The sequence below is a fragment of the Calypte anna genome, chromosome 4 (genome assembly GCF_003957555.1).
Source record: "Calypte anna isolate BGI_N300 chromosome 4, bCalAnn1_v1.p, whole genome shotgun sequence".
NCBI lineage: Eukaryota > Metazoa > Chordata > Aves > Apodiformes > Trochilidae > Calypte > Calypte anna.
Genome location: NC_044247.1, coordinates 6063164 through 6080503, shown reverse-complemented (window position 1 = coordinate 6080503; position 17340 = coordinate 6063164). Strand labels below are relative to the sequence as shown.

Sequence of the window (17340 nt, the reverse complement as noted above, 5' to 3'; positions counted from 1 at the left end):
ATTATCATCCTCTGTTCCTTCATAGTCTAGGAATTGGAACAACTGTTCTTAAGCATTCAAAATTTTAACCTTGGAACAACAAGAATATTTTTAACAGATTTTCATTTCTGAGAAAAAAAAAATAATTAAATTCTGGTTGTCTTAAACAACCTCCCCCTTCCCCTGTCTCAATTATGAATGTGGTATCATGCAAGGTCAGTAACACAGCACCCAGAATGAAGCCTCAGACAAACCCCACGGTCCCACTGTGAACACTTTAAGTGTTGTAGCACACGTCTGCTGGACTCCAGCTGGAAAGCTCTGGCATGTTTACACAGGCTTTAGGGAACTGAATTCACTGTGAACCAAATGCTACAGTACCTTTTACTGATTTAAAAATAAGGCAAATACATTATCTCAAAACTAATCAGAAAAGACTTCTTTTGTTCACGAGTTTGTTTATTAAAAAGGTAGTATAAAACACAACCCCTTTAAGAAACAAAATTGAAGACAAATCAAAGGATTCTCAGATGCCATCACAGGTCTAGATATCATTCAAATATATAGTTTAGATTTTAACGTGGGTTTTCTAAAGGATAAATAAAAATTGTAACTTATCAAAAGAAAATAACCTGTCAAAAAAATTCCAAGTCAACTTACTGAAAAGTTTAATCTAACAATATACTTTCTTATTACAGAATGAGCAAAAAAAACAATTTGCTGCAAAAGATTTCATAATTCTATAAATATTATACAGAACTTTCAGAGTATCCTGACAGTAAGACTTCAAGCCTTGTATAATGAGCACTAAAATACACACAAGTCAAATCAACACAAGTACACAACTTCCATAACTTGTTTCTCGTACTGCAGTGTGTTTCCTCAAATACAGAAATAAAAATTAAAAATTTAAAATCCAATTAAAATTTATATGTACAGGGAGGGGTTTCAGTTTAGTTTGTTTGGGTTTTGTTGTTGTTTTAAGTTTGATTAGGCTACATGTTTTAAGAAATCAGGGTATGAGTATTGATTGTACTGAAAATTTAAAGGCATGTTTGGGTTCTTACAAAGTATCCAATACCTTTAAGTTTTCTTAAGTGAATTAAGCTTAAGTCTTTGTAATTGTAAATTGACCAACCTTAACTGGATAATGTCTAGAACATGTTTTAGCTAAAAATGCACTGCATTCAACATACTAATGGTTTTAAGTGAATTGCAATCCTTATACAAAAAGTAAGTTGTACGAGGGACTGAAATTCAATTAAACTTTCAGAAATTAGCAGGAGAAACAGATAAACATTTTGATGCAAAATGAAAAAAATCTTTCTTTACAGCTGTTTATGAACATTTGAGAACCAGCTACAACTTACAGGCCTTTTCTTTTGGAGCTTTTGGCTTCCAGCTGTCTACCTTGGCCATGCTCCTCAAACCATGGAATCTGTGATGGACACTTGTAACTCCAGGCAATTACCCTGCCAGAAAACAACTAAAAACATTAGGTTGCAAATCAAACCACCAGCAAGTCTTGAAGCTAAGCAAGTGATTTTGTACTGCATGGTTAAGAAAGGGATTCTCTATGGAAAATGATGCTGAAATAAGTTCATACTTTTAAGTGGCTCCACAGCCATTTTGTCACACTTCAAATTGGAGCAACACTGATTATCCACCATTGGTATCAAACCTGCTGCTAGATTTGGTTTCATAACATACTTAGGGAAGGATACAGTTGTTTTTTAAACAAAACTCACCAAAAAAAACTAGGGATGAAGGAACATGCAGTATACTGGAACAACTGAATCTAAGAATGATTAGGAATTGAGCAAGTGTCACTTCTAATGAGCAAGACAAGTCACTAGAAAGCACTTTTAATTAAACAATAATCATAGTAAAATTTTTATTAGGATTTTAACTTCTTGCTGATTTATTTATAATCATAGAATCACTATGCTCTGGGAAAAAAAAATGAAGTTCATAAAGGAATTCAGATTTATTAAAATTTGGTATTAAACATTACTAACCTGAATGATTTTCATAATCATACATCAAAATAGTGATTTTAACTTCTGCAAAAAACTTTATGTTCAAATTCCTAAAAATTTGCATCATTTAGAAAAGGAAAACATGAGAAGAACTTGGTCTCAACTTGAATCTACTGAAAAGAAAGCCACAGCTGCATTAACCTCTCCATAGGCTATTAAATGCCTCACTAAATCCATGAATAGTTTATAAAAATATATTTTTACATTTCACTGGGGAGTAACAGAGGTAGACAAAAGGAAAATAGAAGTTTGAGTGTAATGCCACACTTCAGAACAACATATTTTCATGGAAAAACAGCTTTTATTTTCTTAAGAATCCTAGTTAATAAGAAAGCCAGTAAAGCATTTGGTCTCAGTTTTTGTTGGTGCTCTACTTCAGTGTGAAGTCTGGAGGAGAAGGTAAGAACACTAACATCATCTTTGATTTTTGAAGCAAGCCAATCAAATCTGTACATCAGTTGGAGAGAGAGGAAGGTTACTGCACATCTGATTCTTTATTTTTCAAAGTCTTTTTTACAAACACTACCACTAACCTTGTTTTCTATATCTGACACCATGATAAGGCTTCATAGAACTGTACAACATTTATACATTTGTCAATAGTTTCCCTATGTCTGCAATTCCACTGTAAAACAGGTGATTTAACTCTAGAGTGTTACATGAGTAGGCTCTCTAAAAAAAGCTAACAAAACACAGCAGTCTAAGAGTTCTAAAGCCTGGAGTCTGGAAGCTGGAAGAAAGAAGGACCACTGAAAGCAATACCCACCACACTAAATGACACTCTTAGTATGGCAAAACCTTCAGCCCTCAAAGCTCTGTGGTGCTCATTACCAATAAAAATAACTAAGGCAGAACAAATGCAACCCAGAGATGTAATTTCAATATGCCATTTCCAAATCAGGCAGTACTTCAGTTCCCCTGACCTGTTCCAACACCTGCTTTGCTGACATGTACAATCTGTATAGTTGTCAGGGTAAGAAAATGGTCTCTTAGCTGACAAGAGTTACAGCTCTTCTTTAAAGTCAAACTCAAAACTGGAATTTTTTGTGCATGCTTACAATAAGCCCCAAGACTTTTAAATTCTGATTTCAAATGTCTCTGTTGTCAGAGCAGGTATTTTGTCACAAAATGATATAATTTATAACCACAATGGCAAGTGCCAATTTAGATACCCTGGCTGGCACAGCTATGCATACATACTGACTACATGTTTAAAAAAAAACTGAACACAAAAGAACCAAAACAAACTTGGAGTACCAGACAGACTTCTGGAAAAAATACAGAATTCTACAGACCCTCCTTACAAACGTGCACTAGTAACCATCTGTATGAACTATGAATTTAGCACCAATATTCTAAATCTTTAGTGCTTAAATCCATATTCTCCTGTCCTTAGGGATGAAACTAATGGTAGTCTAAATTAAAAATAACTATGTCCAAAATGGCTCCAAGATATTTGTGAAAGCCTGCTGCTTACTAAGATAGATCATGTCAGAATGTCTTCTAAATCCTTGCTTTTGGAAATATCTTTGAGAGCCTTTTCTATATAAAAGAATGTTACTTGAAAGAATGTTTTCAAGTATTCTAACTTTTGAACAACAAACTGTAGTTCAAGTTGCCAAAAGCCTTTGAATTTAATGAATTATGGGAAATTCTCCCCACCGTGAATAGCACGTAAGGCTAAACTAAAACGTTGAAGAGAACTCACCTTCATCATCCTAACAAAATTTAAACAAAAACCTTTACTATTAAAGCGAAAACTAAAGCAAGCCAACCCACCTATCAAAAGGCCTATTTTGCATCCCTCCTGCATACAGACCATCAGAGCTTAAGATCAGTCTTACTTTATTATGGCCCAGAATGTGTGTGCTGCTCATGCATTTCTAGTGTCCTTGACATAATTCCAGCCTCTACAGAAGATCTAAGCATCAACAAAAGATTAAACAGGGAAATAATAATAATGATAAAAAAAAACAACCACATTTAAAGAATGCTGCAATTTAATAACTTATCTCCACTCAGTTTGCCTTATGGTGGCTATGGCAACTTTGTTTGCCACTTCCTTTAAGTTTGTGACTTGGTACTACTCTTATCATTTGCTACTTAATGCATAGCAACACCCAACACATACCACAGCATCTGTTGCATAAAATGATCCAAAGCACTCAGGACAAGAGTAGAGATACTGAGTTCCAAGGGGTACAGGAAAATTAACAGGAAAATCCACAAATCTTGTAAATAGCTTTTCATTACTTAAGTTACATACAGTTACATAAACTTACGGGTTGGAACATATTTCACACTTATATAATGAAACACTGACAAGCATAGTTAGAACAAAAGAAGCCTGATGAATTTTACTGCATTCTTGGCAACTTGAGTTACTTTACCTGAACAGCCAATTAATACAAACTTTTAGAACCTCATTAAGTACTGCTTTTAATGAAAACTTCAAAGCACACAGTTGATGACATTCTAATATGTATATATTTGTATGAACGTTGTCTGCAGTCACCCTGAAGAAAGGGATAAACTCAAACATCACCCTAAAAACCATGCTTTGATAAAGCATTCATAATGTTATGTATCTGCTTCAGCATCACTGCCTGCAAGGCTGCTGTCTGTAGATGGAGCACCATCTTCAGCAATGCCCTCACCATTATTCTCCCTCTTAAGAGCTTCATTTGCATCCTCCTTAGATGTGTCATTAACTTCTGAAGGTTGTCTGCCTTCAGGCACTTTAATGCTACTTGCTGCAGAATCTGAATCAGATGTAGTTTGCTGCTCCTTTGCATCAGGATCCTCTAAAAATGATCCCCACACCTTGAGCCTTTCTTCCCTTTCTCTTGCAGTCTCCTCCACCTATTAAAGATACATTTATACACATAATTTCCAACTTGTCCTTGTAAAAATTAGTGTTTACAGAGATAAAATTATATTAACATTTGTACTGCAGTAATACTTCAAGATTTCTGTAGGCCCTGTTTCCTGGGAATTAATGATCTGTACATCTACTGACTAATCCTGTAAGATTACATCTCCAATACACTATTTTTAACAAACTGGACCTTTCAATAAATTGATTAAAGATTATTTTTTGAGACATCCTAGCAGTTTTTGAGGATAACAAGACAGGGCACAAGTGGTGGGCAGGGGAAGGGTATTTGAACATCAAGCACTTCTCAAATTAAAACAAACTTTCAATTTGGAAGAAATATTGAATGAAACAGGACCATGAAAGCCTACCTGATAATCTGTTACACCATCCCATGTTTCAGCACTGAGCTGACGTCCACCAAACCACCTTCCATTGAGAGTTAGCTTGCAGACATCAGCCTCTGTAGCTTCTTTAAATGACACAGAAGCCACACCATCAGGGTGTCTCTGTAAGGAGAGACAGCTTTTATTTGATTGTTTTCTGAATAATGTATTTATTCCTCCAAGATATTTTAGACTCTCTTACAAAAATCAACCAGGACACAGCTTCCTCCTGATTATACAGAATCGTGTTTGGAAAACTCAATTTGCAAATGTATACGTTTTGTTCTACTGGTACACAGAACAGACTTTTTGAACACATAAAACAGACAAATGTTCCAAGTAGTTTAGCTAAAAATAAATGTATTTCTAAAATTCCAAACTTATGACATATATTCAAGTTACTGGAAAGAGTCAGAAGCAGACAGGTGCTTATAAATTAATTTCCAGAACAGATAATTTTAAAATAGTGGAACATTAGGTCAAGTCTTCATGAAATAAACACACAACAGCAAATAAATACTTCATCAACATTTAAAATAATCCTAAATGTTTTGCATGCTTGCACACTACATCAGTTCTGCTCACACAACCTGTGAAAAAAATACCTACATCAAATATGAGAACCTTCTTGACTTGACCAAACTTTTCACACTCTGTCCGTAGATCTTCTCTGATCTCATTTAGCACTAAGGGATCCTCCTGCAATGCAATCACACAGCATGAACTGAACAGAAGCACTTTTCTCTCAATTTTTTGCTCAATGACCAATGGAACACACCTGCCAATCTATTAGAAGTTCATAAATTAAGTGTTGCTATGCTGCATTTTCAAAGCCACCTGGGGGTTGGCAGGCAGTCCTTATCTAAAGGAATAAATGCTACTTAGTAAGGTGTCTTCATTCTCACATAATTATTGTCTAGTCCTCCTTTCAGCTCAAAAAGGAATGTTGTCAAGATACACAGAGTGAAAAAGGAGGATTTGAAAAAAAATATATGAAAATCTTTTTGGAAACAGACAAATGAATTTTAAGCAGATGCTTTTTGGAACAGTGAAAAACCTTGCCCTGACAGTAAGCTTATTTGTTCTCATCTGCTTAGCATTTTGCTAGCAGTCTTCTGGCAGAAAGTTCAGACAACACTAATGGTAAGAACACAATCTAGAGTGGCAAACTGCATCTCCCTACCTCAAAGTCCTTTGGGTGAAACATATTCCTGATAATAATGATGCGTTCGTGTCGCATTCGAGTTGCGCCGTCTTTCTTCTCCGGCCTCCAATCCAGCTGTCTAATGAAATGAAGCAACAGTAAGAAGATATTGTTGCGCCTCTCTTCAGTTTCTACAAGTATTTGTTGAAAAAAAATCATTAATTTGGCATTTCTTGCAACGTATCAACTAAAACATGTACTTTGACACAATGAGTTAAGTTATTCCTCTAAAAAAACCACCATAATAATCCAGTTTTACCACTTCTACAAAGCTGTTGAGGTTTTGAGGTACTGAAAGGCTCATACACGGAATATAAATTATTTTTAAAAACAAAGCACTCTCTTAAACCCTGGAGAAATATTCAAGTTTAAATTACTCCCTAAATACTACCTTAGATACAGAAATCAGTTGCCCAGTGTAACAAAATGTCAATATCTTAACATTTTTTCTAACCTATTCTGTAAAGAAGGAGACCCATTATTGCCTTTGGTAAAACTTAATTTTATTTAAGCAAACAGACAAGAACACCTTGAGTCCCACACAGGCATTGCTCCAAGATGTATTTTGTTCCAAACTGTATGGAGTCACTGACACAAATTAGCAACGTAACTCAGGGTGTGTGTTCCATGACTTGGCCTTCTCATGAAAAATTGCACCTCTCTGAGAAATGCTTACTATGTGGCAATAAAAAAAAAAGACACATTCACTTACATTTCTAAATAACAAAATTTTTTATCTGGGGCAGGAGAAAATTTTTACTTAAGTTCCTTCTTGTATCTGCTACTTCGGCTGAAGAAAACTTTAATTTCCAAATGAAGATAACAGCAAGGAAATTATATTCTTCAACTCAAAAAATAAACACCAATAAAAACATCAATAAATCAGTTACTTCACACAAACTGCTGTCAAATGCAAGCTCATTATTTCATACTTTTCTCACCACACTGGAGACTTCACATAGCAAGAACTGGCAGTGTATCTGTGAGGCAGACAAGCTTCCACCCAATTTTACTTTTAATTGATATGATGGCCTTTAACTATGACAAAATACTTGTGCATTACTTTATAAAATTAGTGGAATGCTGCTTTCATTAATATATTAAAAAGTTCTACATACTCAAATGTCTTTCTTCTTTAATCCAAATCTTCATTCCAAAAGGCAGAAAAACAACTTTTAAGTGACAAAACCATAAATTGAGGTGCAAGTAAAAAAAAACAACTTTATATCAGAGAGAGATGTCTGGGGGAGTCTACAGAGATACTTTGGTATTTGTTCCTATTGAAGATAGGATCTTTTTCCCTTTGCAACTACTAAAGCACAGTACAAAAGTGTTTGGACATGCAGAGTGTTATCACCTTATAAAAGCCAGCCTAGATAAGGTGACAGGAGTGGCATACTCTCACACACCAAGGAAAAAACTCTTATCTCTCCAGAGTTGTAACTTTCTTCTATAATCAAAAGGACCTCAGTCTCCTATGTATTATTTTAATGTATCAATCATTAAGCAGCTCATGATGTCAACATTTAATTCAAGAGCTCCATTCCTCCAAACATGTATTATTTAAGCTGTGCTGTCAGACAGGGCTTCACTTTTTGGATAACTCTTAGCATTGCATTTGAGAGAAAGCAGCACTTCACTAATAGCACTTAGAATTCAAGCAATGTTTTACTGAAATAAAAAATACAAACTTCTGCTGCAGGGACAACTTCTTCTTGTAGTCTTTACATTTCTTCTTCTTTTTGCTTGCATCATACTCCCCCTTCAGTTGAAACTTTGCAACTTCAACATGCAATTTATAGCCTCTAATTTCTGCCTCATCCAGAAGTCTCAATGCAAGTTGAACTGATTCTCTCTATTCAAAGATAAAACAGAGCACAACCTTTAAAGCACATGGCAAAATACAGTCAAAATATTACAATTAAATTTAACTGAGAACGTTGTACTAACAATCAATTCCCTGCCACTGAAAAGCAACACTATATCCCATCCAAGTGTCTTGACACACAACTGGCAATGCTTTCTTTATCAAAACCCAGTATTGCTTCACCAATGTTACAGCAGATTAGTGCTTCTAAAAGCAACAAAATAAATTTCATTCTAACACATGCAACACCCAAGCAAGCTGATGAACTTAAAAGCAAGAATAAAAAAAATTCAGGGGACTGATTTTCTAGAAAGCTTGTATCACCTTTCCAAAAACAGCAGATACTGAGACTCAAGTCATTTTTAACATTTTCCTAGAAGTTCTTCAGAGTGGAGACTGCCCTTATAGCTGTGCACTAAGCAGCCCCTACTACTACAATAACAAAACTAGTACAGATTTACAAGGCAGTTGACATAGTACTGCCCAGTGCTCCTTGCAGAATTTAGCCAGATGTGTGCACTAACTTTCCAAATAATTCACAAGTGAAACACAGGAAGGAAATAGTACTACAGCCTGAACTTTTACAGGTTAATACAGAATGCAAGAGCAGTTCTGAGCCTCACCAGTTTTCCACTAAAAGCTGTAAATACAGGACCACAGTATGTTCCTTCCTGTCCTGTTGTTTTCATACTGTTGGTCACACAGTAGCATTATTTTTCAAAGCAAAAGGTGAAGTGGTTCCCCATTTCACCCCAATGATCACTGGCACTCAAGGTAAGATATGCAGAGACATGATCAGCAGGTATTATGGACATTTGCCAGGGGATGGCAGGGGTGGATAAGAGGAAATTAATGAGATGCATGAGCAGATAAATGAGCATTTCTCAGTAAATCTTTAAAACAGAGACCTAAATTCTAAGCTATACTTTATATACTTCAAGGATCTTCTGAATATGTTTCTGGAACAGTGGCCACATCTTCAACAGTAAGGAAAACACCACCACTGACCTTTAGATAGCAACAGAGGCCATCTCCTTTAAGATTTCCTTCCTTGTCTTTGTACAGTTTGATTTTGTGTTCTTCTGTCTGAGGATCTCGCATGATGATGCCACATTTTGACATGACCTGGACAAATTCATCTTTTGTAATGTCTGGAGGTAAACCTGCAAAATAAATTAAAGCAGGCAGTTTCAATATGTTAAACTTTTTTTAAACCTCACCGTAACACCACAATGTTTCTTTAAGTGAAAGATGAACTTCAGGACAAAGTTTTACATGACCCATAAGAAACCAGTGCCCTTGGAACAAAGATTTTGATATTACTTTTTTAAACATTACTTCATACCAATGTTTTAAATATCTTTTTACTTTTGAGTAGACTAAGGCTCATCAACATCTTTGTGCTCCCCCAATGTGCAGACCTAGAGCTTTATTGCTATGTCTGATACTGACCATTCAGCAGACAGCAGGGCCTCTGTGAATGTAACTGTCCTGCCCAAGGTTTAAGTTCCAATTGCACCTCAAAGGATCAGAGACAGAAAAACAATCCCAGTCTACAGAGAGATGCCTACTTTCTCCACTCACCAATCTGACACACAAAAAACCCCAAACCTGATGATGTATGGAGTTTTTAGTCTGAATTTTGAATTGAGGACAAGCAAAAAAAAAACCTAGGTGAAGGAGAAAATCACGTGAATGTTCCAAGCTAGTTTGGCCTGGATGAAGATTTTTGAGAATTCAAGTGTGTGCATTTCTATGACTGCTCAGAACCACCAAATGTACCTTCACTTATGCACCCAGATAGCACCCCAACAATCGTAACAGGCTGAGAAATACCATAACAAATGCACTGATAATTTTCATTTGAACTTCCCCATTGCTCATTCTGCTCCCAGATTTCTTTGTATTTACTGTTTCCTCCTCCTTATCTAATAATTTAATTATGTATTTATAAAATAAAATAAAAACCTAAGATATATAATGATATATTTGCTATACACATACTTTAAATTGTTCTCATTATCCTGCTCCTTAAGACATGACAGAAATTTTCCTTAGCTGCAGTTTACTTAAAAAAATTAATGAGATGGTTGACACAGCTCACACAATTAACTATCACATTTAAAAGATGAAAGCACAAAATATGTCCCTTGTATTACTCGACTACATCTACAATTTAAAGGTCACAAAGACATCATGCAGTCAGGAACACAACATTAAGCAGACTGCAAGTGACAGACTGAATATTATCATCAAAAGTGAGGCATATATAAGTATCTTTCACCATCTTTAACTCTAAGCAAATATTACTTATAATAGCTTTTCTTCATTAGCTATTACTTACCAGTCACATAAACATTTGTGTTTCTGTCTTCTTCAACATGAAACCACCCTAAAAACAAGAGAGTTTTAATTCAGTTATGCACAGACATCAATGCATACACCCATGTTCACATTTCAGCAGATTCTGAAGAATTTTTGCTTGCTCCCAGGAAAAGCCTTTATTTGCTCTTTCCAACTCACCTAAGAACCATACAATTTTAAAACTATTCTGGAAAATTTTCAGAACAGCCCCTATCTTTGCTGCACATGCTACCATTGAGCAACTGCCAGTCTCCACTCAGTGCTTTGCAGATGGCAGCCCACATAGAGGGAAACCCTTTGTCACGTACCTGGCTCAAGCTTCCGTTTTTCTGCCTTCTGTTTTGGATCTGGCTTTTGTGCTCCTTTCTCATTTGCTGATGGTTGTGTTCCTGATGTCTTAGAACTTACTGGTTGCTTACTTTCAGTTGCTGTGCCAGAAGCAGTTGAACTGTCTGCATCATCTGCATGGAAACCATAGTTGGCATGATACGTTGCCAGGAAATCTTCTGTTATCTGAAAAGAAATAAGAAAAATTAATCCAAATTTTTTGCTTCAGGTTTGCAAGTGCTTTCATGTTAGTTAAAACAGTAATTTTCTAATCTGAGAAAATCATCATTGTAAAGCCACACACAACAAAAATAATCAGTTCAGGCATCACCTTAACACACAAACTCAACACACAGCACATCAAGTTTTTAAACAAACATTTCCCAAGTTCTGCCTTTATTCAAGCAAAGCTTTCTGCTTTTCATGTAAATTGTAGAGAAACCAAGCACAGACTGTGCTGAAGAGAAAGTGACACTGAAGGTAAGCCAATGACCTATCCACAGATGATGACTGACTGACATTTGCAAGCATCTGCCTTAGTGACATTTTCTGAAATGACATGTATTTGTGATGACAGACAATAAATATTGCAATTAGACAGGGAGATATCTTAAGACACTGTTCATATGCTCCTACACTCTACTTTACAATATTCTACTAATAGGTAAGTATTTAGCCTGGGTTTTGTTTGGTTTGTTTTTGTTTTTGAGAGACAGACACTAGATTTGGATAAAATAAAAGACTGGCACCAAAACAAACAAAAAAATCCCTACAAATTACACCCACTATTTCCAGCCAGGTAAATGTTAATACCTGCCACTAGCTATAACACAGAAAAAGAGTTAATAGATCATAGCTGCCTCTGCTAGCATCACTGCACTGTGAAGTGTTTTCTGAAGCTACACACACTGAAATTACTTATTCCCAAGCTGAGCCTTAACTTTTGAATGTTTTTTCTCTTACTCTGACTTTTGCTGCACTTGGTTCTGCATTCAAAAGGGAATAAAACACCACTGAGCTACTGTAAGAGTGGCAGAACAGTCAGCAGACAATTCTAATAACAGAATTATATCTTCTGCAATTATTTGAAGCTGAATGTTTCAACTCTAAGCTTTTACTATGGCAAATCAAAAATGCAGAACTGACAGTTAGAGACTCGTCAGGAATAATGTAAAATGTCGTGCAGACCCATATATCTTACATCTTTCATTTACCATGAAATAGCTCTTACACTAAGCAAGACTGGCAACACAACTCCATCAGGAATTAAGGGGCCTCTCTTACAGACAGGACATAACACAGTGTCACAAGAAAGGAGTACAAGCACCTTAAGTGAAGACACTGTGTTCCAACCAGGTTCATTTTGTTTGACACTAGCAATCTCAGCAAATCCTTAGTTTCACAGTTGATGAAATCCAGAGAATTAAGAACCTACAGAACTTCCTGGTGAACAATATAATTCATTTTCACCAGAGGATGTAATGATAAATTAACCTTTAAACCTTCAACAACTAGTGACCTTCTGCAGCAGTATTGTTTCTCAGCTTCATGCATTCTCATGTAAGGCTAAATTTATTCTTAGCAAACTACCTGCCATGGACTGTCAAATTTTGCCAGTCATGAATAAAGACTTTTTTTCTATAACAAGCTATCATCCTACCACATTTACCATTACAATTACTTCAATTTAATTTGTTTTGGTTTTTTTAAGCATTAAGGAAACTATACAAGCATACAGGCTTTTACTGTAACTTTTGTCATACCATGCCTGCTGGCAAGCACTCACAGAACTTCTTACCTGGGGTTTCAACCCAGTTCTGATGGAGAACACTATGAGAAGAGATCAGTCCCACCTCCACACCCACAGTTGTACAGTTTGGGGCAATTAAGCTTATGGGAAAAGAAATACAATACTACAGGACATGCCAGCATGTAATTAAGTACTGGTCACACTGAAATGGAAAGGAATAGATTAACCAAATGAAGAAGAGATACCCTCTGCTTACAGAAGATACCCAGTGGCTGCTGGTTTTTCACAGCAAGAGGTGAAGGAAGGATGACTACCATGCAACTACCCATCAATACACAACCATCGAAAGAGAAATCACTGAATAATATAGGAAGGTGCAAGCAATTTTATTCATTGTTTGACTGTCTCCAAATTTTTCTGTGGAATGTGGACAGCTAATATCATCAACTCTTGGACTGCTTTGAAATATGCTTTAGAAGTTCAGTGGACACTCTCTTCTCAAAACAGAGTACAAATACTACACTACTCTGTAAAAGATGATTACTTAGACCAGTCAGAATATTTTAACCTTTTTTCAGAGAACAGAAAAAAATAATTTTCTTACTGCTCACACAGTAGAAAAAGAACAACTTCTGGCTCCTATGGACACTTAAATCTATTTTGATAAAACATTCTGTTGAATAATCATCAGTAAAACAAAGTAACCTGATATCATGGTATCTATTAAGTTCTCCTGCTAACAAACATCCCTGTTCCTACATAATCTGCCCAACCCTTACTGTTAACTCCTCTCCAAGACAGAAATTTGAGGAAAGAAATGTATTTAGGGAAGACCAATGCTCCTGAGGAGGTAAATTAAAATAGCAGTGAGAAAGAGGGGAAGGAAGGAGAGGTGGGGCAGAAGAATTCCTTTAAAAGTTACTGTGCTTACTGGATATGGCACTCCACTCAGTGCTCTACTGCTCCACTCTGTGAATCTGGATTTTTCACGTTTCTTCCCCTTCATAAGCCATCTGCTCCATGGACAGCTTACTAGGTTTACACACATTGAAATCTGATACTACAGGCTTCATTCTCACTTACACCTTTGAATCTCAATGAGTGCAGAGTCACAAATAAGAACTAGCAAAATATCTTAATACTTCTAAATTAAGTAACTGTCCTCAGTCATTGTTACGTAGTAACAAAACTACTATTTCACTTGCAGATTAGCAACTGGCTCAACACATTCAATTTATGTCCCCTCTCCCCGTGAACAAACACACTGCCATAGCTAGATTGGTTTTTATAGTTAAAATATTTAAATAAAAAAAACCGAAGATGCAGAGTTGCAACACGTTTCCATTTTGAAGAATGAAAATAATTTGTAGAATTTTCATTCTGCAGTTTGCAGAATGAAAAGCCCAACACATTTAATTTTTCAAGTGGATTTTCAGGATCTGTGGGGGGAGAACAAGCCATCTTTACACATTATTTTCAGAAAATAACGAGAGTAAGAACGTACACAGCTCAGTTTTCATGTAGGTCTCCTATAGAGTAGTTCACTACTTGGCTGCCCACAGAGTGACCAAAGGTGACCACAGCTACTGCCAGAACGAAACCTAAAGACGCCAAACACCGATTCGCCAATATCCACAAATACAACCGGGACTTCATGCCAGGCCCCAACAATCCCACAGATTCAGAACCAAGGAGCAAAAGCTCATCCCCAGCTCTTCCCAACAGAAGATCAGACACCACCGGGAAGGTTCCAGACGCAGACAAGGAAGGCTGCCGCAGTTTTACCAATGAAAACAGCGATTTGGTCACCTCGAGCCCTTGCAGCAGGCACCGACCCGGCGAGACGCAGCCCCGGGAGGAGACGCAACCCCCGCCAGGCCCCGCACAACTCCCGCAGCCGGGCTTCTCCTCACACCGAGCGGGGCCTCCGCTACCGCCGAGGTCATCCCCCCGCACCCACCTTGGGGAACCAGGCCTTCTTCTCCCGGTCCCACTCGTAGGCGTTCCCGTCGGCCGGGTCCACGTACGTGAAGGGGTCGGCCTCCCCGTCACCGCCGCTCTGGGCCTCGCACTGCTGCTGGAGCTGCAGCTGCCGATAGAACTCCTCGTTCCCGTCCTCGCCGCTCATCCTCGAAGGTTCGGAGGGCTTCGGGGCAGGAGGAAGAAACACCCGGGCCTAGGGACCCGCACCGGGCCTGAGCCTCCCGCTCGCCCCTCTCGGCGGCGGGGCCGGGAACCGCGCACCCGCTCCGCCTGACGGGGCCAGAGACCGCCCCGTGCCGTGCGCATCCCTCCCGCCCCTACCGCACCGCAGCCAATGAGCAGCGGGCGGGAGATCACGTGGAAGGAGGCAGAGCCAATGGGGTGAGGGGAGCTCCGAGGGGAGCGTTGGGCGCCTCAGGGTGGGAGCTTCCGTCTCTGGGCGGACCGGGCCGGGCGGGACCGGGCCTGCAAGGATGACGCAGGCTGGGCCGGGTTAAAGGCAGCGGATCCACTCCTTTTGGACTCCTCCTGTATCTCCTTTCCCTCAGGCTGCAGCTCAGTTTCCCCCAGTCAGGGCCCTGCCATGGTCATGTCTTTCCTGGAGGCTTCTCGGGTGTTCTGGGCCTGCTGTGGGCCTGCGGGTGTTGGTAGCTGAGCCTCGCTCTGAGACGGTTTTAGTTGCCTGGTAAAATAAAAGCCTGATAAGGAACGTGAAGCACTGAAAGTGCTTTTTCGTGCAGCACTTCTCCCCGTTGTGCCTTGGACAACACGGAACAGCCAAGTAGCTGCTGTCAGTTCTGGCCCTTTGTCACAGAGAGCGAAAGTGTTTGCACATTCTAGAAGCAAAGAGGTAGGTGACACTAAAATAGCCTGTTACAAGTTAAAATATAGCGTTGGTTCTTACTCTTCAGCACAGGCTGTTGCTGCAAGTTCTTTGACCAGTTAAGGCTGCTGGGGACGAGTTCTTTAGAGTGGAAGGAGAACCTGCTTTCCCCAGGGCAGTGCCCAGCTCTGGCTGTTGGGCTTTCTTCAGGAAGGGTCGGCTCTCTGGTAAAAGTGAGGGCTATAAAATTTTTAATTGGCTGGCATTAATGAAGCCTGCAATTAGTTACTCATCACTGTAGTACTCTCTGAACACCTGAATATTTTAAATGACGTTGTTCGAATGAGTTGTTTTAAAAGGACGTTCAGTGCCATCTAGTGGTGTTCACGGTGTAAATCGGGTAGCAGATTTAACTGCTGAACTGTGTATTTTAAAGCGTTTATATTTAGAAGATGAAGCAGGTTTTGTTTTGCAAAATTTTATCTAGAGCTGTAAGCCCCAGGTACTTCTGCAGTGCAGTCATTATTTAGCTGAGCAGCCCCAAGGAAGCTGGCAGGGGCTGGTTGCCAGTGGCAAAGCAATCCTTCCAGCCAGAAATAGAGATGATATTCAGCAGAGAAGTTTTCTGGAATGGAGTTCTTCAGGAACAAATAAATCTTTACTGGCATACAGACTGGAATGGCAATAAAATCAAAGACAGGATCCTAAGCTTGTGAAGCTCTGTAGGGAGGGACCAACATCAGCTAACTGGCTGCTCAACAGACCATCAGATGGAATCACTGAGATTATAAATAGAGATTTCTAATAACCTTTGGCTGTTACACGAAGAACATCCAGCCTGGTTAATGACATCTTTCATGCTTCAAGAATTTTCTTTTGGCAGGGCTGTTACAGTAGCTGTCCAAAGGTTTGTGATCAAATTTGTTTTGTGATCCTTTAGAAATGACAGCTTGGGACATTCAGATGAGCTCTGCAGTAGGTACTGGGTTTTGTTGGAGAGCATGAAAGGCCTCATCTAAACTGTGCTAATAAATATTGGAATTGGATTTATGTTTGGAAGCAAGGTAGCCTTGAATGCTGTAAAAGCAATACAATTTAAACCTTGAACTGCTTATTTGCTTTTGGCATTTATTTACATCCATAACCTGAGTAAATGCAAGGAGCTGTGTGCCCACACAGCACAGATCCCCCTGCTTTGTGGATCTGCCTGCAGCAAGGGGCACTGTCCTGGAGAGCAGGAGATGCAAATTTAATCTCAGAACAGTGGCAGGGAGGCCACGGATCCCTGCAGCAGGGTGAGCACACAGCAAACTGATCTGAACACTTCAGTGCCTGTGAGGACAAACCACCTCCAATTCCCTCACACTTCCCATGGATAACAGCACAGCTTCTGACTGTGTCACCACCATCTGTTCTCTTCTTCAGTAAGGAGAAGCCTGCTGATTGGGCTGGAAAGTGGTCATTTGGGGGGCTCAGGACAGCTTTCCTCTCAATCACATCCTTGAAATGATTTCATTCATGGTTGCACAAGCAGTGCTGCTGCAAGCTGCATGTTCTGGGGATGGTGTGGTGAGCTGGAGTGTTACACAGCTCAGTTCAGTCTAAGCTGTCAGGAAATGGCATTTTGGTTCCTGACAAAATGTCTCAAATATTAAAAAGAGGCATTGGCATGGTGATTTTGTATCTGTGTATCTGATAAAAGGCAAATCTTTGCACATCAGAGCTGGTTGGTTATTTGGAGAT

At 38.7% G+C, this 17340-nt stretch overlaps 1 protein-coding gene across 1 annotated transcript; it reads right to left on the bottom strand.

The window, feature by feature from the left end:
• Positions 1-632: 632 nt before the first annotated feature.
• Positions 633-15072, bottom strand: HTATSF1 (HIV-1 Tat specific factor 1). Its single transcript, XM_030449046.1, has 9 exons — positions 14752-15072; positions 11023-11227; positions 10695-10742; positions 9359-9513; positions 8175-8338; positions 6463-6562; positions 5889-5978; positions 5265-5402; positions 633-4880 (listed from the first exon to the last, which is right to left on the bottom strand). The coding sequence occupies exons 1-9, from the start codon at positions 14917-14919 to the stop codon at positions 4599-4601; spliced, it is 1350 nt and encodes a 449-aa protein (XP_030304906.1). The 5' UTR covers positions 14920-15072; the 3' UTR covers positions 633-4598.
• Between the last annotated feature and the right edge of the window lie 2268 nt (positions 15073-17340).